We start from the raw sequence: 27,874 nt of genomic DNA, 5'->3' as shown, positions 1-27,874 counted from the left end.
CCTATAAGCCAGGGGAAGGCAGGGCTGTGGCTGGGTTCACCGAGGGCCAGGCTGGGCTATCCTATGATCCATTCAGTGGGAAGCTGTGCAAAACAGAGCCTCTAAGGCCCAGGCTCCACCCAGGAACTCCGTGGCTCCTGGAATGGAGGTTATCAGGCCCCTTGGTTTTACCTGTCCATGGTGGGTAGCCAGCCCCAGGCCTGTGTTTTCTGACCAGGGCACAGGAGGCGGGCTGTCAGATGGTGAAGGGGGTGGAAGCAGGTGTCTGTGGGGGTCTGCTCTCACCTCACAGATGCCCCTGGGGTCAGCTCTTACTCTACAGGTACCCTTGAGAGTCTTTTCATGTCTGTGAACGCTCGGTTGGCAATTAGACCATGCCATGACAGGCTGAGAAAGAGACTGTGAAAAAAGCAAAAGCCTTTCTTTATCAGCACAGATTTCTACTTCCGGAAGAAAAGGACCCTGTTTTCATTTGCACTGCCTCTCCCCCATGGTGCAGCCGGTCCTGGGTGAGGGGTGAGGATCTGCATGGTGGTTGCCAAAGTCAGGTGGGAAGAGGGTCCTGGGTGGGAGAGCCAGATGGGCCAAGGGCTGGCGATGAGGCACAGTGCAGGGGCAGGGGCAGGGACAGGAGGCTCCGGAAGCCATCCTGACAGGAAGTGGAGTAAAGGCACTGGAGACAGAGATGGATAGGAGGGCGGTGATGAGAGCCAATGAGGTGGGGCCCAGGGTGACTTGGCGGCTGCATGGGAGGGTGCGAACCGATCGCGGCAGAGATAAGCAGAGGCAAGGATGGCACTTGGGTCCAGAGTCCGGGCCAGAGCTGATGATGATGTTGCTTTAGCAAGGAGTAGCCCAGGGCGCCCAACAGATAAGCCGGGATAGTGGAGGCCAGGGGAGGAGGCCACTGGGACTCCATGTCAGACTTTGTTTGTGACTGCAGGAGGAGGGAACAGAGCCTGTGCTGTCCTGGGAATGGCAGTGAGACAGCCAAGTAAGCTGGAAGCTAGGCCTAGAACCCAAGGCCCGACTCCCAGCTCAGCCCCAGACTCTCGCACCCGGCCTGCTCCCCAAATCCAAGGGGGAGGTGTCCGCTTGGATTAGATGAGATCCTTTGTGAAGGCTAACATCCCAGTCTTGGCCAATGTTGGGGTGTCTATGTGAATCAGCAGAAATCATTAGATACTGATTTGGGGCCCAGAACAGACATGGAGTTGCTATTGCTCAATGATCTCCTATCCTCAGAGTCATCTAGTATCTTTTCAAAAAGAGAAAATGTAAGCCAGGAGCTGGTGGTAGCTCACACATGTAATCCTAACTTCCTCAGGAGGCTGAGATCGGAGGGTCCAAGTTCAAAGCCAGCCTGGATAGAAAAGTTCATGAGATTCTTATCTCCAAATAGCCAGCAAAAAGGCAGAAGGAGAGCTGTGGGATCAAGTGGTAGAGCACCAGCCTTGAGCAACAAAAGCTCAGTGACAACGCTTAGTTCAGCCCACAGTACTGGCACACACGTATACACACCAAAAAAAAAAAAAAAAAAGGTGAAAATGTAATCTGGAAGTGGCGCTGTGACTCAAGCAGTAGCGCGCTGGCCTTGAACTGAAGAGCTGAGGGACAGTGCCCAAGCCCCACGACCCACAAAAAAGAAATGTAATCAGTTAAATAAAATACAGGAAAAATGATTGTCAATGCAACTTGTAAGAGAAGGTGCAGTTGGTTCTCTGGCCCAGATAAGTGAAGGAAGACAAGTCATCTGATGAACCTGGATGGCCACAAGGCCTAAGCACATCAGGAGCTGTCGTTGAGGCAGACTGAAGCCATCTCTACAAGACCCAAAAGGGAGAGTTCAAGGTACATCTGCCAGCTTCACAGGGCAGGGGCAGGCAGAGGACTTCAGCCCATCAAGAAACATTTAGCGATGTCTGGAATCACAGGGTTGGGGGTGGGGACAATGCTCTGGCATCTGGTGGGTAGAGCCAGGGACCTGCGAAAGTCCTGCCCTACACCAGACATCCCCTCACCCGATGCAGAATTATCTGGCATTGAAGGTGGAGCTGTGGCTCAAGTGGTAGAGTGCTAGCTTTGAGCACAAAAGCTCAAGGCCCTGAATACAAGCCCTAGAACTGGCACACAAAAAAATAAAAGAGAGAAGGAAGGAAGAGGGGCTGGGAAGGTGGCTCCGTGGTAGAGCGCTTGCCTTGCATGCCTGAGGCCCTGGGTTCAATTCCTCAGCACCTCATAAGCAGAAAAAGCCAGAAGAGGCACTGTGGTTCAAGTGGTAGAGCACTAGCCTTGAGCTGAAGAGCTGAGGGACAGTGCCCAGGCCCAGGCCCCATGACCAAAAAAAAAGGGAGGGGGAAAGGAAGAAATGAGCAAGCAAGAAAGAAGCCAGAATTATCTGACCCAGGTATCCACTCCAGCTAAGCATGAGAAAATGTCCTATCATGGCATTACAAAGATACACACTTTCCCTTTGCCTTGTGTCCACATTCTAGATTTTTCTCCAGACCCATCAAGGGGGCTTGGCCTGCTGCACTTTGGGGCCACATGAGGCGGGCTCCACACTGTCCTGCATTGACCCCCACCATCCCTCCTCAGCTCCAGAGCAGCGGCTGCCCCTAAGCCCTCCCGGGGCGCTCCAGGGCTCAGTCACATTCCTGGGGTTCAGGTTGCTGCTCAGCATCTTCGGCAGGCTGGAGCCTAAGTCTCTGGCAGCCGGGGTATTTATCTTTTTATAGGGTTCGGAATGTGCCGGCCCACGCCTGTGGCCCGCAGCCCATCCACCACCACACATGGGGAGGCTGGTCCTTCAGAAGGACCCCAAGTCTGGTTTTGTCGTCGGGATTCCAAGGCCTGCAGGGGCCAGAGCCGGGACCACCAGACACAGGCCTGATGGCTCTCAACAAGAGGCTGGCGAAATAAAAAGAGAATCTGGCATTCCTCCCTGATCCCCTACCGGGGAGCCTGCCTGCCCCCTCCCCATCACAGGGGCTCTTGGATTCTGTTGGGGGCTCTTAGCATCCCCCCCATATTCTCCCCATTGTAAGGGCAGTGGGCAAGGTATTTCCATTGCAGGGAAGAACCCTTGGGCACTGGGCCATGGCATGCAGCTTTGTGTATCGGAGGAGGGCAGAATGTGGGTGTGGGGTGTGTGCCATATTGGGGCTGAACTTTGGGCTTGGGACATTGTTCCTTAGTTTAGTTTTGTTTCCTCAAAGCTAGCACTACCTGTTAAGCCACAGTTCCACTTTCCGGTTTTTGCTGGTTAATCACAGATAAGAGTCTCATGGACTTTCCTGCCTGGGCTGACTTTGAACTTTGATCCTCAGATCTCAGCCTCGTGAGTAGCTAGGATGACAGGCCATGAGCCACCAGCACCAAACTTGCTGTGCAACTTTTAGGGTGAATTATGGGGATACAGCTGCCCTCCATTGTACGCCTTTGTGGGTAGCTTCAAAACTTTCTGGCCTTGTTAGTGAACGGGGAACCGCAACACTCTCTTTGGGAACAATCAGATCCTGCATGCAGTGACCACATGTCCAGCCTGGCACATAGCAATGGCACAGAAAAGCTTCCTTCCTTTCCCTTGTTCATGGTCAAAGTCACGCATCTAAGCCTACAGGGACCATGGCAGAGCCCAGGGTAGAGCCGTCGGTAGGATCTGAGCATTGCATGCCCATGCCCCTGGCATTTCTTTTTCCCCTTCTACATGTGGCAGCGAGTCAGGAACCAAATTGTCTGTGTTCATCTTGTAGATGCACCATCTGGGTGGCTGTGTGATCTGGAGACATTGTTTAGCCTCTCTGTGTTTCCTTGTCTGTAACATGAGGGCAAGGGTACTTATCATGCAGAGTTTCGGTGAGGATCCAGTGCACGCGCGCAGCTAGCATAGGGTCTGGCACGGGAGTGGGTACTTAGAAAGGCTTAGCTGTTGTCACCCTCATTACACAAGACAATGCCGGTCCCCAGGTTCCTAGGCTGGGCATTCTGCTTTCCTCCCCTCATGTGACTCTCAGCCCTGTCAATCTGTCCTGACAGCTGACACATCTACCCACTCCCACCCAAGAGAGCTGGGTTCTCCTGTGTGGGAGAGGGAAGAGGGGACTGAGACTCCCTCCCCCAGGAGGCTGGGTAAAAAGAGAGACCCCCACTTGAACGGTGTCCATTTGGGCAAGGGTTCATGGAGCTAAATATAGGCACTTTGCTCACCCCTTAACAGGTCATTTTCCAAACATGGAGGCTGAGGGGTCAGGCAGGTGCCAGGCCTGGACACCCCGTGGTTTGGGTGACCACAACTGCTGCGCACGGCTGACTTGAGTGGACAGCTGTGGCCGAGGATCCTAGTCTCTGGCCTTCTCCCTCTAGGCCTCGTTTTCCTCATCTGTGAAATGGGAAGAATGACTGTCAGAACCAAACCTCAGTCCATGCCCGAGGAGCACAAGAAAGGCCTTCTTTCCCCAAGACCTCGCTTCACTTGGATTCTGAGCCCATGCCTGCCTCCCCCCGGCTCTCCCCTTCCCCCCCCCCCAGGGTGCAGGGAGCCCGGATGATAGCTGTTCTTGACAATTGCTAGCACCTTCCTGCCCTGGGTGGTGCCTCAGCCAGAACTGAGACTCAGGGGTCACATCTTCAGCCTCATTGGGCCAGGAGTCTTGGCAAAGCTGGGCCCTGCTATGCTGGGGTCACAGATCCTGCCTTGTCTTTGGGGTATCATGAGCTCCAACCTGAAGACCTCCCACTCAGGTTGAATCTCAGACAGGGAATAAAAAAGCAGGGGCTACCCGAGACCTCCCAGGAGGCAGGGAGGCCCCTCTGCTGGCCACCGGAGGGAGCCAGAAAGACAAGAAGCCTGAAAACAAATAGTCAGCACTGTGGCAGAAGTGTCTTGGTGGTTGTGCCTGTCCAGCCTGCTAGAGCGCCTGCAGGGAAGCCAGGCAGAGAAGGAATCAGTGGGGACACCCAAGCCGGTTGCTCGTTCCTCCCTAAGCCTGGTTTTGAGCCAGGAACAGCCAGCATCCCCTTTGCCTCTAGAAGCAGGCAGGCCTCAGGGTTTGTGTGTCCCTGCAGGTCATGTTCCTGGAGACTTTCTCCTGCAACCTCTGTGATGCGTTCCTCGTCTCCCAGAGCAGCCTGTTTAAGGTTTTCTGTGAGGCTCTGTAGGTCCCACAGCCCTCCCACAGAGAGACACAGTGGGCCCAGGTTATGCCTAGGAGCCCAGGTTGTAGGCTTGGAGCATAGAAGCAAGAGTGAGAAGGGTCCAGACAGCTATGCCTAGGGACCAGACAGAAAGTCTGTGCTAGGCAGTTCCTTTGCAGGGTGCCCACCATCTCCCATGAAGTCCCATGCATGCTGGAATGGGAGAATGGTCAGCTGGGATTGGCTGACCATTGGAGGCAGGAGCGGAAGGTATGGGAGGGTGAGGGATGAAGTTCACCAATGAGCCCCTGAACACTGTGAGGTACCCCCCCAGTGCCGTGTGGGTATGTGGTCAGGGTTGTTCACCCCCCCGGCCTTGGGCCAGGGGTGACCAGGAGCTGTGGATGGAGGCTGGAGGAGGATGGCCCAGTGCTGCTGTGGGCAGGGTGGTGGTGGAGCAGCGCCTTGTAGGGTGTGGCCGCAGAGCTCTGATCCTTGTCCTCCCCTGAGCTCAGGAGTCAGCCCAGGCCGCGCGCGAGGCTCAGAGAAACAGGAGGCCCAGAGGAACAGGTGACTGGGGACAATCACTATCTTCCCTGCTCTGCTATCTGAGACTGAGCTCGTGTCTCAGAAAAGGAGACTCAAAGGCTGTGCCTGCCTTCGGATTATACCTTAGAGATCACAGCTTCCTATTGTTCGTTAAACCAAAAAATCCTTAATGTCTATGACCTGCCAGATAATTAGCTGTATTCTGGAACAGAGTTCAGATGACGGCCTGTGAGGAGAAAGCAGTTTGGTGTTTGTGTTGTCCCAGTACTGGGGCTTGGACTCGGGAATCTGTGCATTGTCCTTTAGCTTTTTTCCTCAAGGCTAGCACTTGAGCCACAGACCATTTCTGGGTTTTTTTTGGTGACTAACTAGTCAGAGACCTTCTCTGAATCCACTGAGATGCATAAGGTACACATGGGAACTAAATTCTTGCTTTTGAAGTTCCGGGTTCTCACCCTTGCTAGGAAGCACATTTGAGTCATGCCCCCAGCCCTAATTTTTGAAATTGCTTTTGATTGTTTTCTGTTAGTGGGTTTTTGTTGTTGTTGTTGTTGTTTGGTTGTGGGACTTGAACTCAGGACCAGAGCACTGTCCCTGAGTTTTTTTTTGTTTTTTGCTCAAGGGTAGTGCTCTATCACTTTGAGACACAGCTCTACTTCTGGCATTTTTGGTGATTAATTGGAGAGAAAAGTCTCCCAGACTTTCCTGCCTGGGCTATCTTCAAACTGCAATCCTCAGATCTCAGCCTCTTAAGTAGCTAGGATTACAGGCATGAGCTACCAGCACTGGATTATTGGTGCTGTTCTTTTTAAATCTTTATGCCAACACCTCTGTCTCAAGTACCTTCTTAAAATAATACTTTAATATCAAATGTTGATGAAAAGCCTGGAAAAATCTTTCTTATTATGAGCTACTTGTTATTCTAATTTGAAGTAATAATAGTAATTTTTATTAATAAGTAGTTGTACAAAGAGCCTTCAATTCTGTAAGTCAGGTTATGAGTACAATGCATCTTGATCAGTGTCACTCCTTTTATCAATCATTCTCCCCCATTTTTCCTCTAGTGACAGTAAATTTAAAAGCCTTTTTATTAGCATATGTTAGTTATACAAGGGAGGGGTTCATTGTGACATTCCCACACACACACATCTATATAGTGTACCCATCAACCTCATCCCTTCTAACATTATTCCTCATCTCCCTCTCCCTTTCTTTTCTTCCCCCCTCCTCCTTTCTTAGAACAATTTCAGTTGGTTTCATTGTTCTTTTTCCATACATGCCTGCTCTTAGTCAAAACCATGGTTAATAAATCTGCAAATAGGCTGGGCTAACTGTATACAAATAACACTTAGATAGCAAACCAAACTTTGATGACTGCTAAAATAATTAAGTCATAAATAAAGTCAGGAGCTGGATCTCAAGGAAAGGAGTGGTTGGGAAGATCTCAGTCGAATTGGGATTAGAAAGAAGACAGGGAGCCACAAGTCATTCAGGGAACGGGATTGCTGGAGTGGGAAAGCCAAGGCAGAACCCAGAACCCAGAGTCCTTTCTGCTGGGTGTGGGCGGAAGTCTGCACCCCTGGGGAAAGAGCATCCGGGTTACCGGCAGAGGGCTGTACTGTACCTGCCTCCAACATCAACTCTGAGAGAGAGCCCTCTTACAGGGCACCCTGACTCTCTCCCTACGTACTATTACCTATGGGGAAATGTTCCCTTTCATCTGTTCTCAGAGCAGGAAAACCTTGAGGGCAAGGTTAGAATACACAGGAGGAGGACAAGGTCATCTCAAAGTCAGTGGAGAGTGGCCCAAGGTACATTAGATGGCAGAGAACACATCAGTAAATTCTTCCTGTGGGGGTCACGGCAAGATGGAAGGTCTTCGTGAGTGGTAGGCCTCAGGACCTCAGGCAAGACAGCCCGAGGGAAGGGGGGGGGAGAGAATGAAGGCCCAGCATCTGGATTACTGTGGAATCCCAAAGCCATTCCACACACAGGCAGGAGACCAGCAGGCCAGTGGTGAGCCAGAGAGGTCAAGGTCAGCGAAGGTCATCTATGGGGATTTCTTGCCCAGGGACAGCATGCAAATGGACTCAGATGCCAGGACCAGATGCCAGGAAGAAATGAGGTCAGTATAGAGAGGGACGGGAGGAGGAGGTGTTGAAAGCACTGAGTGATTGAACATTAGGGAAGTGCTCATTCAAGAAGAGGAGTTCTGGTTCAAACATGTTGAGGTCAAGGTCAGACAGAGACAAGCTCTGGTGAGCCAGTCAGGTGCGAGAGTGTCCAGCAGTTCTGTGAAGACGGGAGGAATCGTAGGGAAGCCAAGAGAGCAGGGCGTGGGCAGGAAGCAGGCCTCCCTGGGCCCAGGTGTCCAGTGAGAAGAGCCCTGTTACAGTGAGCTCGTGCCATACGTGCTGTACTGAGCCTTGTCAGGAGACAGTAGCCAGTCCCCCAAGGCTGCGCTTTAATGCTTAGGCTGTTCTTCAGGGTCCTTGTTATTACCTCACACAAAGAAACTGAGGTTCACAGAAGCTGAGGGACTTGAGCAGAGAAACAGCTAGGGAAAAGTGTGTGTGTGTGTGTGTGTGTGTGTGTGTGTGTGTGTGTGTGTGCATGCGTGCACTACATGCTGGGCTTGAGCACTGTCTTAGCTTTTTCATTGAAGGCTGGTACTCTACCATTTGACCCACAGCTCCATTTCCATCATTGTTTTTCTTTTTGTCAGTCATGGGGCTTGAACTTGGGGCCTGAGCACTGTCTCCGAGCTCTTTTGCTCAAGGCTAGTGCTCTACCACTTTGAGCCACAGTGCCACTTCGCTTTTTTTGGGGGGGGAGGGGGGTGGTTAGATGGAGATACAAGTCTCATAGACTTTCCTATCCAGGCTGGCTTTGAACCCTGATCCTCTTAGCCTCTTGAGTAGCTGGGATGACAGGTGTGAGTCACCTGGCTTCCCTTTCCATCTTTTTACCAGTTCATTGAAAGTAAGAGTCTCTCAAATTGGTCTGCCTGGCCATCTTCAAACCTCGATCTTCCGATCTCAGCCTCCTGAGGGTAAGAGGCATGCACCACTGGTACCCAGCAGCCCAGTGAATTCTTACATCATGGCCACCATTGAGGACACCACTGCGCCCCCTTGGGGGGTGCTGATGGAAGCTGGGTGCTTTGAGAAGGCTGATGACTGATAGCCAGGCCTTGCCCTGGGATCCAGGTCTGAGCCTCATTCCTGTGGGAGGAATGTTCTTGTCCCTCGGTGCAGGACTGAGCCTAGGCTTGAGAGGCCTCGGCGCCAGCGCAGTGTGATGCGGAGGACGCTGCTGCTGTGGCACAGGAGCGGGCATCTCCCGGCCTGCATCTGCTCAGGCCAGGGGCATGCTGTTTACACACGCAGGATTCTCATGGCAGGGAGGGCATTGTCACCCCGGCCCCCAGGGTGAGGCTGAGGGGTGGGGTGGGCAGGGCTAGGCTTTGGAGCCCGTGGGCCATGGAACCCAGGTGACCCCATCGGAGGCCCACAGCCAATGATACATTTGCTCTGAGTCAAACAGTGGCCAGACAGACAGCGGCAGGTGGAAGCAGTTCTCTGGTATACGTCGTGGCCTGACGCCCGGCCTGTGACCACAGCAACTATTTTGGGTCCTCTTTTTCCTTCCCTCAACCTGACATCTGTCCGTCCCCTGGCATTGCAGCAATCTGAAATTTTAAATGCTGGCTTTACTCCCTTTTTCTCCCTTAGCCCTGTCCCTGAATAGGGACTTGACTTTCAGAAGCCCACCCCTACAGAAGGGAGACCACCCCCACAGAAACCCCCTAGAGAAACGCCCAGCAGACCCTCTCGAAGGGTGTCCTGATCCCCCCGGCAGATCCCCTGCGTGGAAGGACGTCCCTGCCACCATCGCCATCCGATGCTAAGCCTGGCCACTAGCAATGGGTTCCTGAACAAAACTGAATGGTCCCTAGCAACAGGCCCCTTCGCAGCATTGCACAGCTTGGCATTTTAATCATGCCAACTGCTATTTCCAGAAGGAAAAAGTATTAGGATCGGAAATTCATAGAGGTGAAGGAGAACAGATCTAGCTCACAAATGCCTCCGTTTCCTCTTGGACATGAAAGGGGAAATGAGGCTTTCAGGAAAATTCTCTGAATCACTAGTTTAGAGGTTTCTGGGGCCACATCCATATTAATGAGCACCTTAGACATCCCTTCCTTTCCTTTCCTTCCCACATCTACCCACTTGGATGGAAAAATACAGCCATCTTCCTTCCACCTCATTAACGGAGTGGCCAGCTCTCTGATACAGCTCTGTCCAGAGTGATCATACTATGGGTCACACCTCCCCAGCGAGCGGATGGAGAGAGGCCCAGGCTCCGAGCTTCTGTCCCCGGAGTAGGTGCTGGCCCCCCACGGTGATGGGCTGATCAGTGGTCACAGAGAGCCTGTTACACAGTCCTTTGGGGCCAGTCAAGTCACCTCTGGGCTGTCCAGCTCTGTGTCGGATCTAGCACCAGCCTGGGTTGATACCCCCTGGGGAGACCAGGCTTTTGGGGGGAGGCCTAGGAGACCACAGCTCTTAGAAGCCACCAAGCTAAGGTTCAGAAAGCTGCAAGGAGAGCAGTTTCAGCATGGAGTCCTGGCAGAAAGACCTGCTTCGCCCGTTAGAAATAGCTCTTGCCTGGGCTCAGGGAAGGGGAAGGGTGACCTGGCCAGGCTTAAGGTGACCCAACAGATCGGGCTACAGGAGCAGAGCCTGGCAGAGTCAGCAAGGCCTTCTGCAGGGCGGGGCTAAGCAGGCCTCAGACCTCCCCCATCCACAGGGTACCCCACATTCAGATTGTTGGGAGTAGGAAAGTGGGGGGGGCGGGAAGTTTGGGCAGGAATAGAAGTTGGAGGGCAAGACACAGAGCAGCAAAGGAGAGCCATGTAGGCTCCCCCACCTCCTATCAGTCCACTGAATGGAGGTAAAAGAAAGATGCTCAGGCCGGAAGCCACCTACAGAATGTGTCTTCAGGACTGCCCCGGGTCATCGATGTATCCGTGCTGCTCTAGACCCTGGAGATAATGGGGAAGGATGGACAGAAATTCCCTGCCCCACATCCTGGAGCTCATATTCTGGGTAGGGAGGCGTAATGAGCAAGAGAAGGATTTGCATGGAGAGATAAATACACAGAACTGCAGCTAGGTGTAAGTGCTGGAAAGAGGAACAAGAAACACTGGAGGGGTTGCACTTGGTGGCCCGAGAAGACCCAGGCGAGGGGATGGCTCTTGAGTACAGACTAGCTAGATGCTGCACCAGTGGCTCACACCTGTAATCCCAGCCACCTAGAAAGCCAAGAACGGGAAGGTTGAAGTTCAGAGGGCTTTGACCTTAGCAGAAAAGTCTGCAAGAGCCTGTCTCCAATTAACCAGCAAACTGCTGGACTGGAGGCGTAGCTCAAGTGGTAGGGCAGCCACTGTAAGCAAGCAAAGCAGAGCAAAGGGGTGAGGCTCTGAGTTTAAGCCCTGGTAGCTGCACAAACACACACCGCACATACACACACACACACACAAACGCACACTTGCTAGAAGTGAGAGAGAGCTGGGGACATGGGGGTGGGTGGTAATGAGGTAGCCCTGGTTGGGATTTAGAGAACAGCACGAGCCAAGTGTCCTGACAGGATTGCTGAGAGCAATCCGGGGGACACAGTGGCTAGAGGATGGAGCAAGGGGTATTGGGAGCAGGCAGAGGAGAGGCGTGACCTCATTTCCTCCCACAGGAAAAGCTGGAGTACTTCTTCCTCATCGTCTACTCCATTGAAGCCGCCATGAAGATCATTGCTTATGGCTTCCTATTTCACCCGGATGCCTATCTGCGCAGCGGCTGGAATGTACTGGACTTTACCATCGTCTTCCTGGGGTGAGGCCTAGCTGGAGTCAGAGCCTCAGGATCTACACATGGTGCTAGCTGCCTCCACTGGTGGTCAATGCTGGTGGGGAATGGAGAATCGCCTCCCTACCTGGCAACAGGCCACAAGCTCCTTCCCCAGCTTATGACCCGGAAGTAAATGCATGTGATGACCCAGAAGTGGTTTATGTGTGTTCTCGCAGCCCAGGGGTCATGGAGAGTCACATCTCCCTGCTTTTGTGGTTTGTTTATGTATCCAACAGGCCAATATTACATACCTATTATGTGGGTTCACAGAAATAAAGGATGTTGGATAACGTTTATTAGCTTGCTAGCGCAGTTGAAAATAGAGTCCTCCACAGGCTAGAAATACAAATAACGGAGGTCTGTTCCCGTGCTGCTCCATTGGCTTCGAGACCAAGGGCAAGGTAGCTGTCCTTGTCAGGACACAGAGAATGCACACACATTCCTGGTGTGTGTCCAGATTTCCTTTTGTAAGAACATGAATTAAAGTGGATCAGAGCCCACTCTGGCAACCTCATTTGTACCACCTAATTATAACAGCGACATTTATCAAGCACTTACTGTGTACATCACATGTAGCATCTCATTTAATTCTCCAACAAACCTCTGGTTTCTTGGATGAAGAGGCCAAGGCTAGAGGTGAGGGGATGTACCAAATGTCACACAGCTAGCTGGTGACCGTGACAGGATTCAAACCAAGGTGGCCTCCTCGGCTGCAAGGCTTGCCCGCCTAACCTCCATCCAGCGCATGTCAGTCATGCCGGTCAGCTGCTTATCCAGGGCTGAGCATGAGGAAGCAAACAGGATTCTAAGGAATCAACCTGGCCCTTAGTGAGCAGCCCTGGATGGAAGCCGAGACACGAAGCGTGCCTCAGGGGATTCCCAGCACAAGAGTGGAGGTAGAGTCGATTCGAGTGAGAGGGGAGGGCTGCAGATGCGTCAGTGGCAGGGGTTAGAGGAAGGGGCAGTGCAAGGGGAGGCTGAGAACTCACTCGGGGCTGTCTTCTGGGTCACCATCAAGTGTAGGGGGGAAGATCTGCAGCTCACCCAGCCCCAGGGCCAGAGCCAGTGCGCTGGCACCCAAACCTCAACCCCCTTTCCTCACCCAGGCAGACATGACCAATAGATCACAGCACTGCACTCATCAAATCTGAGCTTGACCTCTGAATCCTTTATAGCAAATTTCTCCACACGGGTACAATCTAGTCGTGAGGTAGTAGTGAGCGAACCGCATTTACCCTTGCCCCGGAGCTAGTCCCCTGAACAGAGGGGACCCCGGAGTCCTGGACCTCTGGTACAAGTTTTAATTGACTGTTGGCCCCCCTTCTCTCCATCTTCTCTACTCCAGGGTCTTCACGGTGATTTTGGAACAGGTTAACGTCATCCAGACCCACACGGCCCCCCTGAGCAACAAAGGAGCTGGCTTGGATGTCAAGGCGTTGAGAGCCTTCCGAGTGCTCAGGCCCCTGCGGCTGGTGTCGGGGGTGCCCAGTGGGTGGTGATGCTCTGCTGACCCTTGCTCCTTTCCCAACCTCCTCCCTTGCTCTTCCCCCCCCCACCCGTGTCCCAGAAGCTTCCAGGGTTTCTGAGAGGGAGGGCCAGGAGATAGAGAGGGGTGACTCTTCCTTTTCCCTCCCTGCCCGCCCGGCAGGCCTGCAGGTGGTCCTCAACTCCATCTTCCAGGCCATGCTCCCCTTGTTCCACATCGCCCTGCTTGTTCTCTTCATGGTCATCATCTACGCCATCATCGGGCTGGAGCTCTTCAAAGGCAAGATGCACAAGACCTGCTACTTCATCGGGACAGGTGAGCCGGGAGGGATGGGGAGAGTAGAGGTCCAGGGACAGCTCACTACATGAGCCCCCGCAGGTAGCAAATTGCCTCCAGGGTGAGAGTTTTGCCTCCCCTACCTGTTGACTGTGGAAATGAGTTTCTCCTGGGCATAGAACTGGAAGAAATGTAGCTGTGCCTGATCAAGGACAGTGGCCTGAGCCATTACCACACCCCCACCCCACCCCAGGGTATCTTCCAGGATGCTCAGGACAATTGTTGAGAGCAGCTTGGGCGCCTCTTGAATTTTTTCCTTGGAGCCAGAGATTATCTTTCGTCTAAGTCTACCTCTCAGATCAGGCTCACGAGGTGGGCTGTAAACCTCGAGAAACACTTCCGGGTCGAAGTGGTCACGTGATGGGTTGGTCACGTGATGAGTTGTCCAAAATAACCTCCACCGAGGCCCAGAAAGACTCAAACGAAGACGCATCCTAAAGTTCCCAGAAGGTCTCAGGGCTCTTGACTTTAGGACACCTTTACGTTCTGATGATATCTTGAGGACCCCAAAGAACTTCAGTTTATCTGGGTTTGGTCATTTCGATTGGTATTAGAAGGGAAAACTGAGACGAATGTCATGGCATTCTTCATGAACTCACTTGAAAGAGAGAACATTTAAAAACTCATGAGAGAGCATGAATAATTTCTGTGACCAAAAACATTGTCTTTTCCAAAGACAAAGCTATTTAATTGGAAGTACATGTGAAATCTGATTCTTGTACTTTGCAAGAGATTTCAAGCAAGACGTGGAACACAGCAACAAGTACCACCACAGTTTATTAAGAGGGGAGCGTGTGCGTCCACACACTTCTATAGAGAAAAGTAGGTTGTCTCGGAGCAAAGACAGGCTACGTCCCGGCTTCTGTAGAGCTGAAGGAGATGTTTTGAGAGAGCTCTCTACATTAACAAAGACAATCTTGATAGCTGAATGAAGTCTATCTCATTATAAATGGTACATGTGTTTCTTTGGTTTTGTTTGTATCTCCTCATCTATTTATGTCACTAGCTTCTTTTTACTTATTGCTTGTTTTTGTTTTGGTACCAAGGCTGGAAATCAGGTCTTGGGCTTGCTCAGCTTGTACATGAAAACATCTTGGAAGCTCAGAGTTATTGTTTGTTATTGTTGTTGTTTTTTAATTTTATGTTTTTCTCCTTTGGCAGTACTGGGGTTTGAACTCAGAACTTCCCACTTGTTCGGTGGTTATTTTTTACATTAATTTTATTTATTGTGTATGTGGTACTGAGGAATTGAACCCAGAGCCTCATGCATGCTAGGCAAGCACTCTGCCACTGAAACACCTTCCCAGCCCCTCGTTGGTTATTTTTGAGATAGGCCCTTGCACAGTCCCACGCCTGGGCACAATTTGCCCATTTAGTCCTCCCGTTGTAGCAAAGGCAACAGGCTCGTGCCTCTGTGCCCATCTCTCCACTGAGAAAGGGGTCTCATGAATCTTTTTTACTACCCAGGCTGGTCTTGAAGACAACCCCTAACCCCCAATCTCAGTCTCTCAAGTAGCTAGGATTGCAGGCCTAGGGCACGAACACCTGGTCGAGAGCTCTGTTTTCAGATCTACATTCCATCAGGCCCATTTTGCCAGCCTGACTCATCTCTGCATTCCTTTGGGCCCATTTCATGGGTTGGCTCATCTCCACACTTCCTTGGCCCTTGGCGTTTCTGTCTGTTCTGTCCCTTCCACAGTACCCCCTCCACAGTGGCCAGTGCTGTGTCACTCACTTCTAGGGATTGAACTACGTGTCATCCCTCCCTCCCGCGTGTCGGGTGGGGAGCTGTGAGCCTAGATGCTCAGACGAGGGCCGGGAGGTTTGTGAGCTGCCGGGGCTGCGGGTCGGCCAGCCCCACTGTGTGTCGTGAGCCGTTCTGTAGACATCAGCTCTCCATACTGACACCCAAGTCCTCTTTTCCACCCCTGGTTTCCTAACTCCCTGTCTAGCCCAGTATGGTTTCCATCGCCAGAGCCGTCGGCACCCTATCGTAGATCATCAGGCAAGCAGGAAGGGACTGGCAATCCCAACCTTCAGTCCAAATTTGCAGATCCCGCTATGTGGTCTTTTTTTGTACTAAAAAAAAAAAAAGAAGAAGAAGAAGTAGTTTTACTGGGGTTCCAGTTCCATATGTCAGGTTATGAGGACAAGGCATCTTAATCGATGCCAGCCCTACCCATGAAATCTTCTAAGCACGGCTGAACAACAGTGATTAATAGCCCCTCAAAGATTAAGACTACTGAGTACAGGGGTCATTGATGCCCATTAATGCCCCTCGATGCCCTCCCTGCCCCATCTCGCTGTCATTGTGGGCAAGCTGAGTATTCAGTTCTGCTGATCTGAGCTAGTCTCTAAACACAGAGGCAAGCTGTACAACGTGCTAATATAAAAGGGAACCCGGGACATTTTCAGAATTGTAGGCATTGAGGGCTCCCTGGGAGCCCAGGGGACTGCACCAGCCAAGGCCTGGTGGCTGCCTGGCCCGAGGACAGACCCCAGCTGTGAGCCGCGGGTCTGCGGCTCAGCCCAGCCTGCCTGCATTATCTCCATTTTGTCACTCCACACTGAACCCACAGATGGGGAGTCCCACCCTGACTCCAGTCAGGCAGAAGCCCCCTCCCCATCTTTATAGCTTGATGAGCTGCTATAGATTGTGCTGCCTAGGACAATTTAACAGAGAAGCAGATCACCACAGAGGCCTTGGGACCTAAGACATGATGACTCACGCGAGTCCTCCATGCCCGGCCTTCCTCCCGATCTCCACCCGCTGCCCGTGTCCTTGTGTCTGCGGCTTCTTAAGACTGCTGCCCACCATGTCTTCTCCTGCTATTGTTCACCTTCTCCCTCCAGACATCGTGGCCACCGTGGAGAATGAGAAGCCATCCCCCTGTGCCCGGACAGGCTCGGGGCGGCCCTGTACCATCAACGGCAGCGAGTGCCGGGGTGGCTGGCCAGGACCCAACCACGGCATCACCCACTTTGACAACTTCGGCTTCTCCATGCTCACCGTGTACCAGTGCATCACCATGGAAGGGTGGACCGATGTCCTCTACTGGGTAGGTCTGGGCCTGGGTCTCTGCAATCATCTCCCTAGGGGGAGCAAATGAGGGGGATGCCATGCCTTGTCTACCCCCCTAGGTACCCCTGCAGGGGCATGGCCTCCTCCTCCTCTCAAGGTGGTATCCCAGCATTCTCTGGGGCAGTCCCAAGAGGGTAGGTGAAGTGAGGAGCCCCACAGATCTTGTCTCTGTCCCTAACGTCTCCCTAAGCCTGGCTGTCTGTGACTCTGTCCTGGTAGCCGGCAAGATTAGGCATCTCAAGAATGAGCCACCCTTTGGGTTTTTATCTTGGTGTTAGCTACCCACTTAATTGCAGGCCTATTTTTTGTTTTGTTTTTGTGCTGATCCTGGGACTTGAACTCAGGGCCCAGGCACTATCTCTAAGCTCTTATTGCTCAAGGCTAGTGCTCTACCACATGAGCTACAGCTCTACTTCTGGCTTTTTGCTGGTTCCTTAGAGATATGAGTCTTACAGACTTTCCTGCCCAGACTGGCTTCAAACCATGACCCTCAGATCTCAGCCTCCTGAGTAGCTAGGATTGGAGATGAGAGCCCCATTTTATAGATGAGGAGATAGAAGCTCAGAGAGGTGAAGTGACTGGGAACCTAAATAGGAACCTAATGAGCAGCAGAGCCAAGAACTTCACCGCCGCTACAAGCCTGGGAGGAGACAACCTGTGTCATTATCCTCACTAGGCAGAGATGTTAGGGGACTTGTCACAGAGAGCCACAGAGATTGTTTGTTTGGAAAACTTTGGCAGCAAAGAAATCAGCTGAATGTGGGGCACTGGTGGCTCACGCCTGTAATCCTAACTACTCAAGAGGCTGAGATCTGAAGACCACAGTTCAAAGACCACAGTTCAGCCAGGCAGAAAAATAATCCCCAAGACTCTTATCTCCAATTAACCAGCAAAAAGCCGGAGGGGAACTGTGGCTCAAGTGGTAGAGTGCCATCATTGAGCAAAAAAGCTAATCAAAAAGGCAAGAGCCTAAGTTCAAGCCCCAAATAGTAGCATGAGGGGGGGGAGGGGGGAGGGAGAGAGGGAGAAAAGGGGAAGGGGTGAAGGGAAGCAAGGGAGAAAGAAGAAGCAGCCAGCTAGTTAACATCCAAGCAGTTGAGTCTAGAGAGAGATGGGGAACCCCTTGGTTGGGTGGACAGTGCATGCAGTGGACAGTCGATGGGCCCCTTGGTTGGGTGGACAGTGCGTGCGGTGGACAGTCGATGAGTGTCTGCCCATCCCCCTGACATGCTCCCAGCTCAGATCCTAGTGCTCAGGCCAGAAAAGGCTTCCTTGCTGGGCCCCAATGGCTTTTCTTCTTATCCCCAGAGTGGGTAGAGTCTGAAAGGACAGAGCTGGGGACAGGAACTGAGTCAGAGGAAAAGACTCACACCTTTGTCTGCACCAGGTCAACGATGCCATTGGGAACGAGTGGCCCTGGCTCTACTTTGTCACCCTCATTCTGCTGGGATCCTTCTTCATCCTCAACCTGGTGCTGGGCGTTCTGAGTGGGTAAGAAGCCCACGGCAGCTGGGGCGGCAGGAGGAAGGAGCGCAATGGGGCTGGGAGGTGTGGTAAGACCCCAGCCCATCCATAGCTACCCTTTAGCCCCACTGAGACAAATGGAAGAGGTAGAAGATGCAAACAAGTCTTCATTTTGCTCCCTTCTTCTCCTGACCTCCTCCATTCTTGCTTCTGCATTTTCACGCCTGCCTGACACTCCTGAGCCCCTAGCCTCCTGCCCTGGGTGCGTCTCAGTTCCTGTTCAGCACTGGGAGACCGCACAGCCTTCCACTGAAACATTTAAACTCTGGAAGTAGCCCGCCCATTCAATATCTTCCTTCACTAATGCTTTGAAGTTGTGTGACCTTTGCCTAATCACCTCACCTCTCATGCCTCAGTTTCCATATCTGTCAAATGGTATCGATATCACGGGTTATTATGAGGGTTAAATAAGTTAATACGCATAGAGTGCTTAGAACAGGGTCCATCACATAAAAAGCACTAAGTCTACTGGGCACTGGTAGCTCTTACCTGTAATCCTACTCAGGAGGCTGAAATCTGAGGATCATGGTTCTAAGCCAGCCTGGGTAGAAAAGTCCATGAGATTGGTTTTTTTTTTTTTTTGGGGGGGGGTCCGGTCGTGGGGCCTGAACTCTGGGCCTGGGCGCTGTCCCTCAGCTCTTCAGCTCAAGGCTAGCACTCTACCACTTGAGCCACAGCGCCACTTCCGTCTTCTTTCTTTTTGCTTATGTGGTGCTGAGGAATCGAACCCAGGGCCTCAGGCATGCAAGGCAAGCGCTCTACCACTGAGCCACCTTCCCAGCCCCTCCATGAGATTCTTATCTCCAGTAAACCAGCAAAAGAGCTGGAAGTAGAGGTGCGGCTTAAGTGATAGAGTGCCAGCCTTGAGCAGAAAGAGCCAAGTGAGAGTTCAAGAATCTGAGTTCACACCACAGTAGCAGCAAACACATAAAAGTACTATTATTGTAGTTATTATTATTTATTATTATTACAAAGCTAAAGCTGGAATTCAGATCTTAACTCTTTCTAGGCAAGCACTCTAACACTTAAGCCACACCCTTAATCCTTATAGCTTTCAGTGTGTGTGTGTGTGTGTGTGTGTGTGTGTGTGTGTGTGTGTGTGTTTTCAGATAAGGTCTCATGCTTTTGCCTTGGCTATCCTCAGACTTCAATCTTACTATCTCTACCTCTGGAGTAGTGGAGGTTATAGGCATGAGTCATCACATCCATTTGTTTCTGAGGCAGGGTCTGCTTGACTTTTTTTTTTCCCAAGTTGTCCTCATACTTCTATCTTCCAGTCTCCCCCTTCCAGTCACTGGGATTACAGGTGTCTGTGTCATTATTACTGAGCACTGTCAATGTGGAGCAACCCTGCTTTGGTCCTTCCACAGCGAAAGGGCCATGAGTGGCCATCAGCTTCCTTCCCCATTAACTTCCCTCACCCTGGACAGCCTGTACATAGAATTCAAGGGGTCTGTAAAGTTAACTAGGAGAAAATTTTTGTTCATTTTTTATTCTAGTTATTGAACTTTTCTATTTCTTTTAACCATGAGCACAGGCAACACATCACAGTGATATTAGTGCCTACAAGTTGTGCTTACAGAAATTGGGTCACATGACAATCTTTGCAAATCTGTTTTCACTTGTTCCTACATGGAAATCATGACACACTAGACCCGCAAGTAGAGCTTGCTAGTTGATGAGTTCATGAAGAAGCACACGTACTCCTCTATATGAACGTGCAATGGTTCAACTACTGTATATTCATAGAATAGGTTGCTTTGTAAATGCAATGATTCTATTTTGGGCATCATGCAACTTTATTCTGAGGAGGGGTCTGTGGCTCAAAATATTCCCAATCCCTTACCTGGACATTGTCCTTCCAGAGAGAGTGGCTGTCCCCCACCTGATGCTGGGTACATCCAGGAGCCCAGGACTTTGCTGTTATCTCCCCCTGGAGGCACAGGGCTGCCCCCTGCTGGTCTGAAGATCCCTTGCAACCTTCAGTCCCTTCGGGGCTCTATGGCTGGGCTGCTCTGAGGCCCAGGGAGTTTTTCTCAGGCCTTAGGTCTATAAGCAGAAGCCATTTCCAAGGCAGCTTAAAGGTCAGGCAATACCACAGATTTGGGGCTCCAAGCCCAATTCCATAAGGGCGGTGGATTGTCCTGTCATGAACCCCTCACTTCCAAGGGGGACCAGGAGCAAGTCACATAGGTTGAGATCAGAAGCCAATGTAGACCCCACGGGTGCCCGGAGGGTATGAGAAGCGGAGGAAAAATGAGAGCGGTTGTCCCCCCACCAGGCTCCGGGCCAGCGCACCGCACATCTGTTCTGTAGCAGCTAAGTCTGCTCTGTCCCCTTGGCCCCCCTCATCCCCTCTCCACTCCCGTCCACTTCAGGGAATTCACCAAGGAGCGGGAGAAGGCCAAGTCCAGGGGCACCTTCCAGAAGCTCCGGGAGAAGCAGCAGCTGGAGGAGGACCTCCGGGGTTACATGAGCTGGATCACCCAGGGCGAGGTCATGGATGTGGAGGACCTGAGAGAAGGTTTGGACCCGGACTCCATGGAGAGCAACCCCCCTGCCCACGACTGCACCCTCCCCTGGAGGACACTGACCCCATTTCACCCTCCTGCTAGCCTGCTGAGAGGGGAGAACACGTTTCCCTCAGAGGTCAACAATGAGTCTAAACCCTTGCACCTCAAGAAGGTAGAATTACAGTTGTGCTCTGGCCTCTCCCCAAAACAGAGTGAGGTCCGCCATCCTAGCCGTGTCCCCTGCAGGTGGAGACTCTCCAGACTCTCTTAGAAGTCTGGGTCTCAGGAGGGCACGGAAGGGCCATGCCCACCCAGGCCCCACTGCTGCGGGCATCCTGTCCAGGGTACCTTACCTGCGCCTTGTCCAGCCCAGAGGGACCAAGAAGGCTGGCTGGCTACAGCTAGATCCACTCTGTTTCCAGGAAAGCTGCCTTTGGATGAAGGTGGCTCTGACACAGAGAGCCTGTACGAAATCGAGGGCTTGAACAAAATCATCCAGTTCATGTGAGTATGTCAGCATCTCAGCGGGACGCGCTCCAGCTCCCTCCCTTTGAGGCTCTTTTGGGAGGCCTTGGAAAGACAGCCTTTCTGAGAAAATAGGGCATGCTCTTGCTCTGAGGGCTTTGTGGCCAGATGCCTGAGGAATATGCAAATCAGAGCGGAGCCTGTGCAGGAGGCTGATGTATGTACGCAGCATGTAGGAGGGACACGGAGCCCTCGGGAAGCATGCACACAGTGGACAGCTGCCCTGGGGGAGGGGCACTGCTGGGCAACTCGGGGTGAGCAAACAGAAGGCAGGGGTGGAGGATGGGCTATACAACACTGAGAGTTTTGCAGGAAGGAGGCAGCCCAGAAGGGGTGACTCCAAGCTCTCTCCCGTCATTGTTCGGTTGCTAGGCTGTGTCATTTTACAAATTCGTATCTGATTATGACTTTTGAAAAGATCAAACAGTAAAGAAATACATCAAAGAAACGATGAAGGCCCCTACTTTGCCCTTCAAAGAGGTAACCGTGGCAACAGACTCTCCCTTCTACCTTCTGCTACCATCTCTTACACGCACATGCACACGTGTGTGTGCACACACATTTCACATAATGGAATTCTATTATGACAACTGCTGTCACTAAAGACACTAGAACAATGCCTAGCATATGTCAAGTCATAACATAAATTGGTTGAATAGATGAATATGTATATATATTTATGACATTTTTTATTTCAGATTATCTACTGAGGATAGTTTTCATATGTATACACATACTTTTGGACAGTATATCATTCAATATAAAGTATTCCACAGTACAGATGCACCAACATACCATAATGTATTTAATCTTTCCTGGTTTTAGCAGTACCACAGGGAATAATTGTGTAAATATATGAGCATTTCAGCTGGGCAGAATACTAAAATTGGGATTTCTAGGTCAAAGGGAGTGTTTTTTTTAACTTTGGTAAATGTTGCTAAATTGCTCACTAAAAATAAGGCTGTAATAAGGAAAGGCTTCCCTCACCTACCTCCTCCAGTTAATTTACTGAAAGACTTCCTATGGGATGAGCAAAATATGAGATCTCAATGCTGCTTTCATTGAAATTAGAATATGTGGGGCTTCTGTTCTACATCAGTCACCAGGCTGCACATTTTGCTTGCATTATCTCATTGAATTATTCAGCTATCTCAGGAGCCCTCCTCATCGTGATTCTTGTTTAAAAGATGAAGATGTTTGCTAGTAAAAGGCCAAGTGTCCAATTAACCAAGCTCTACATCTCCTGCCCTTAGCTTCTGTTGGATGGCTGCAGGAGAGAGTTGGCTGGAACTGGGCTGGGAGGAACCGTAGAAAGGTAGAGCTCCGAGCTGAGCAGCTCTTGGTCTCCATCCTCTTGTCTCCTCCCGCAGCCGGCACTGGAGGCAGTGGAACCGCGTCTTCCGCTGGAAGTGCCACGACCTGGTGAAATCCAAGGTCTTCTACTGGCTAGTCATCCTAGTGGTTGCCCTCAACACCTTGTCAATTGCCTCCGAGCACCACAACCAGCCGCTCTGGCTGACTCACTTGCAAGGTGAGTGTGCGTGAAGGAAGCGGAAGGTGAGTCCGTGAGGCCTGATGCTCAGACCTGCCGGGGCACCACGAGATTTGCAGCAGAGGCCAACTTAACCTTGACAATGACAGACACTGGTATTCAATCAGCTGATGTAAGATATCAAGGGGGAGGGGACAGTCACAGAACAGGAGATACATGAGCTCCGCAGATCTTAAAGAAGAAGGAGACAAGGCCCCGAGGTCAAAGGTTAGTGAGGATTCCTGCAGGAGGAACAGTGCATACAAAGGTGTGAAGATGTGAACATCTGGAGAATTCAGAGAGCAACAGAAACTGGGAGTGTGACGAAGAGGCAGGCGCTGCATGGCAGGACCGTACAAACCATCATACGTTGTTAGCATTATGAACCCAGGCACCAAGAGACGCCAACAAGGTGACGAGAAAGAATATAACACTATCAGACTCCAGCCTTTGAATGACCAGCTTTGGTGGCAGATAAAACAGCCCAGCTTTATCCATGCCGTAGACGTCCCTCTGGGCGCAGAGCTGTGGTCTGTAGCAGTGAGTAGGGTAACCGAAAGAAAGTCCCAGTTAGTTCCTCCCAACATAGCAGACAAACTGGGAGCCCTCCCCACTGTAAGTGTGCATTGATGCCGCACAAGTTATAATAATGATGTGGCGGGACCGAGAAGGGAGTCTCAGAGTGGCAGAAACAAGGAGGTGACTCAAAGAGCAGTGGGCTCCTAAGCTGACTTCCTGGGGGCATTTTAGATCTAGACTTAAGCCCTTTGGGGTGGCATCTGGGCTCCTAATGTCTATACAGAGAGCACAGACAAGCCCTGGGCTTGCCTGAGTGAGGACTCTAATCATGTCCAGTCAGAGCCTGGAAAGGCTCCCCTTGAATAGAGGGAGACAAAATCTTATTGTCTATCAGGTCAGGTGAGGAACCTAAAAATGTGTCCCAGGTAGAGGTCTTGAAGGAAGGGAAAATGTCTCAAGGAAGAAAATCAAACTCCAATCTTCCCTGTGCAGATTGCCCTGTACAGATTTGAGAACTCATTGACACTACCTTTCATGACACAAAGATCAGAAGTTAAGATAGAACCATAAAAAAAAAAAAACAGTCACAGACAAGTGAAATTTGCAGGGCTCCAAGAGAAGTGCATGCAAGTATGTTTTAAGGATGCTTCTCAAGTTGAGGCATCAGAACCCCTGAGCAGATAAACATTTCCCAATGATGAGCTCGCAAGAAAAAATTACACATCAGATAAGGACCAGAGCCAGAAGAGTGGCGGGGTCCAGGCAATGGGAACTGATGAGCCCAAGAACAGGAAATACCAAACAGTACCAAAGGGACTGTGTTTAAAGTGCCAAAATAGAATAGAAGGTTGTCTTCTTAGGAAGGAAATAGGAAATAAAGCTACCATCCGTGGGTAGGGACGCATGCATCCAAGGTCCATTCAGTCCTGGGAGCCGCCCTTGAACATGCTGTGCACTCTCAGTACCCTAAAGTTGGGAAGATGGAAACCCCGCCCACCCAGAGGAGTCAGAGGTCAATCGGAGGTTCCTGGCCTATGCAGATAAATGAAAGGTAGTAGCTTCACTTACTGAGATGGAGAAGCTGCTCAATGGACCCGGTCATTCTGGTGGGTGGAGGAGGATAGACATCAGTTTGATCTTGGGCGCACTGAGTTCAGTATATTCCAATGAAGATGTCCAGGAGGCAGACGGAAACGTTGGTGTGGATTTTAGTATGCACGTCTAAATTTCTGAAGAATGAAATCTGGGAAGTCATTGACAGCAATGACATTGAACAAGCATCTTATAAATACCACCAGATCACCAGGGGCTAGCACACACTCAAACGCATGGCCCAAGGCCAGTGTTCAATAAAGAATGCATCTGAGCCCAGGACTGGTGTTTCACACTTGATATTTTAACTACTCAGGAGGCTGAAATCTGAGGGTTGGGGTTTGAAAGCAACTTGCCAGTTCCCGTGAGACTTATCTCCAGTTAACCAGCAAAAATCTAAATGTAGAGCTGTGGCCCCAGTGGTAGGGTGCTAGCCTTAAGCAAAAAAGCTAAAGGGCAGCTCCAGGCCCTGAGTTCAATCCCCAGTACCGGAACACACACAAGAAAGAAAAGATGAAAGAAATACGAGAGAGAGAGGGGGAGAAGGAAGGAAGGGAGAGAGGGAGGGAAGGAGGGAGGGAGGGAGAAAGGGAGGGAGGAAAGGAGGGAGGGAGGGATAAAAGGGGAAAAAGAAAAAGAGAAAAGTGTATCTTCAGAGAAAGCTCAGAAGCTAGAGGTATAGAGAAAGTTCAGGAAGATTTGGTGCCACAGAAGTGAGGGCAAGGTGAGACAAATGTTTGAAAATACAAGGGGAATTTCAGCAGAGCCTAGTGCTGCTAGCAGAACAGAGAAGGAATGGTTAAACATCTGCTGGATTTGACAACGTGGGGTAATAGGTGACCCCGGAGAGAGCCATATAAATGACCCTGGCAAGTCCATCCTCTAGGACAAAGGACCACTGTTGGCGGGCTTCCCAGAGGGGCGGGCAAGCGCAGGGGGACATGTGGGCTTTAGCAGTGGATGGCCCTCTCCTATCAAGAGAAAGGAGGGAGTGATGGCGTTTAGTAAACTTAAGTGAAATTAGAAGGACTACAATGCAGGTTCTATTAAACACAGGAGAGCTTGTTAGAAATCTAGATCGGGACTTCCTCAGTGGGCCACAGTCACTAGATTTTACTGGGCTTGAGATTTTTTTAAGGCGGTTGCTCTGGAAATCTAGTGCGGGTGTGCTGGGTGCTGAGGCTCCCAGGCAGGAGGTAACTGGAGAGCGGCGCTCAGACTGTCCTTCCCACCTGCAGATGTTGCCAACCGCGTGCTGCTGGCCTTGTTCACCATCGAGATGCTGCTGAAGATGTACGGGCTGGGCCTGCGCCAGTACTTCATGTCCATCTTCAACCGCTTCGACTGCTTTGTGGTTTGCAGTGGCATCCTGGAGATCCTGCTGGTGGAGTCCGGTGCCATGACACCCCTGGGCATCTCCGTGCTCCGCTGCATCCGCCTCCTCAGGATCTTCAAGATCACCAAGTGAGCCCAGCGGCGGGGCTCTCTGACCCATCTCATTCATTTCCAATGCTCCGGGGCCTGGCGAGCTCACGGGTAGCCCTGGCTCAGTACTCCTCTCCATCCTTGAACAACCTCCCCCCAGGAAAGAGAAACAGCTCATACTTTCCTTTTTCTTGCCATTATTTATGGCTTGGTGAAAGGAGGGAAAAGAGAAAGGAAATAGAGAAGGAAACACTGACGGAGAGAAGGAGTGGACAATGTGAGGGAGAAGGAAGAGAAGGAAGGAGATAGTATGGAAACAAAAACCTAAGAACGAAGCAGAGAAGACAAGGAGGGATGAGAAGGCAGAGAATCCATGTGTTCATACACCATAGCTCCCTGTATCTTCCGCTAATCTGTACCCAGACTCCCAGTGGATGCTTGAAACTTAACAGTGCTGAGCCCCAAGTAGACTTTTTTTTTTTTTGTGTCGGTTGTGGGGCTTGAACTCTGGGCCTGGGTGCTCTTCAGCTCTTCAGCTCAAGGAAAGCACTCTACCACTTGAGCCACAGTGCCATTTCTGGTTTTCTGGTGGTTAGTTGGAGATGAATTTCATGGACTTTCCTGCCTGGGCTGGCTTTGAACTGTGATCCTCGGATCTCAGCCTCCTGCATAGCTAGGATTACAGGCAGGAGCCACCATTGCCCACCCTAAATATACCATTTTTATACACACATATCTATGATAGATTAGGCACCATAAGAGATGAACAAGCCAGGCAATGGTGGGTCACGCCTGTAATCTACTCAGGAGGCTGAGATCAGAGGATCACAGTTTGAAGTCAGTCTGTACAGCAAGGGCCAAGAGACTTTGTTTCCAAAATGACCAGCAAAAAGTAGGGCTGGAGGTGTGTCTGAAATGGTAAAGTGCCAGCTATGAGCAAGCCACCTGAGTTGAAGCCACCACCACCTCCCAAAAAAGAGAGGTTAACAACAAATATTACAGTTGTAATAACACTGTAGTACAGCCCTCCCTCTTTCTCATATCTCATGCTGTTACAGAGTTGAGTAGCATACATCATTGGCCATAGGGACCGGAAGCCACAGTTAGGAGTGACCACAATGCTCACAAGCAGTTCTCCTGGGCATTTCCCATCCAGAAGCCCCCTCATACCTCCTCCCCTTGCTGCTGCCCTGGCGCAGGTACTGGACGTCGCTGAGCAACCTGGTGGCATCCCTGCTCAACTCCATCCGCTCCATCGCCTCTCTGCTGTTGCTGCTCTTCCTCTTCATCATCATCTTTGCCCTGCTGGGCATGCACCTGTTTGGGGGCAGGTACGACTTCGAGGACATGCAGGTGCGACGCAGCAACTTCGACAACTTCCCCCAGGCCCTCATCAGTGTCTTCCAGGTGAGACGTCCCGTGGCGCCAGCCGAGGAACCCAGCTGGGGAGAGGCCCATCATCAAGCTTCTTGTCCCTGAAGGGCTTGATATGCTTTTTAGATCATAGCGGGGGCACTGGGGAGAGCGGGAGCCACCACCTGTGCAGGCGTGGGACAACGGACAGGAAGAGGCCTTTTGGACGCCGCACGTGGATGGAAGCCCTTTGGGTCTCTCCGTGTCCCCCTCTCACTTTCTCCTTCCTCCTCTCCCTCAGGTCCTGACTGGGGAGGGCTGGGCCTCTGTGATGTACAACGGTATCATGGCCTATGGAGGGCCGTCCTACCCTGGCATGCTGGTGTGCATTTACTTCATCATTCTTTTCGTCTGTGGCAACTGTATCCCCCTGGGAGCAGGTTACAGAGAAGAATGGGGCAGAGGGAAGGAGGGGGAAGGTTCTTCAAAAGAACGGGTTGGCCGGGCACCAGTGGCTCATGCCTGTATTCCCAGCTACTCAAGAGCTGAGATCTGAGGATCGCAGTTCAAAGCCAGCCTGGGCAGAAAAGTCCATGAGACTTATCTCCAATTAACCACCAGAAGATCAGAAGTGGCACTGTGGCCCAAGCAGTAGAATGCTTGCCTTGAGCTGAAAAGCTGAGAGACAGCGCCCAGGCCTAGAGTTCAAGCCCCACGACCGATAGAAAAGAAAAGAAAAAGAAGGGGTTGCTGGACACGTGGCTCATGTCTGTAATCCCAGCTATTCAGGAGGTTGAGATCTAAGCATCACAGTTCAAAGCCAGCCTGGGCAGAAATGTCTGTGAGACTTTTCATCTCTAATGAAAACAGCGAAAGTCAGAAATGGAGGTGTGGCTC

At 51.3% G+C, this 27,874-nt stretch overlaps 1 protein-coding gene across 1 annotated transcript in view; it reads left to right on the top strand.

The window, feature by feature from the left end:
- Positions 1–27,874, top strand: part of Cacna1s (calcium channel, voltage-dependent, L type, alpha 1S subunit) — a 64,292-nt gene that overhangs the window by 4,439 nt on the left and 31,979 nt on the right. Inside the window, exons 3-13 of the mRNA XM_013017306.1 lie at positions 11,437–11,576; positions 12,937–13,079; positions 13,240–13,392; positions 16,267–16,472; positions 17,883–17,986; positions 20,398–20,543; positions 20,955–21,036; positions 22,428–22,588; positions 25,438–25,663; positions 26,824–27,031; positions 27,279–27,399. Coding sequence (XP_012872760.1) covers positions 11,437–11,576; positions 12,937–13,079; positions 13,240–13,392; positions 16,267–16,472; positions 17,883–17,986; positions 20,398–20,543; positions 20,955–21,036; positions 22,428–22,588; positions 25,438–25,663; positions 26,824–27,031; positions 27,279–27,399 — 1,690 coding nt within the window. The remainder of the gene's footprint in view (positions 1–11,436; positions 11,577–12,936; positions 13,080–13,239; positions 13,393–16,266; positions 16,473–17,882; positions 17,987–20,397; positions 20,544–20,954; positions 21,037–22,427; positions 22,589–25,437; positions 25,664–26,823; positions 27,032–27,278; positions 27,400–27,874) is intronic.

The sequence above is a fragment of the Dipodomys ordii genome, unplaced genomic scaffold (genome assembly GCF_000151885.1).
Source record: "Dipodomys ordii isolate 6190 unplaced genomic scaffold, Dord_2.0 Scaffold35, whole genome shotgun sequence".
Lineage (NCBI taxonomy): Eukaryota > Metazoa > Chordata > Mammalia > Rodentia > Heteromyidae > Dipodomys > Dipodomys ordii.
Note: the sequence above shows the minus strand (reverse complement) of the source record. Positions and strands in the feature narration are given on the sequence as shown.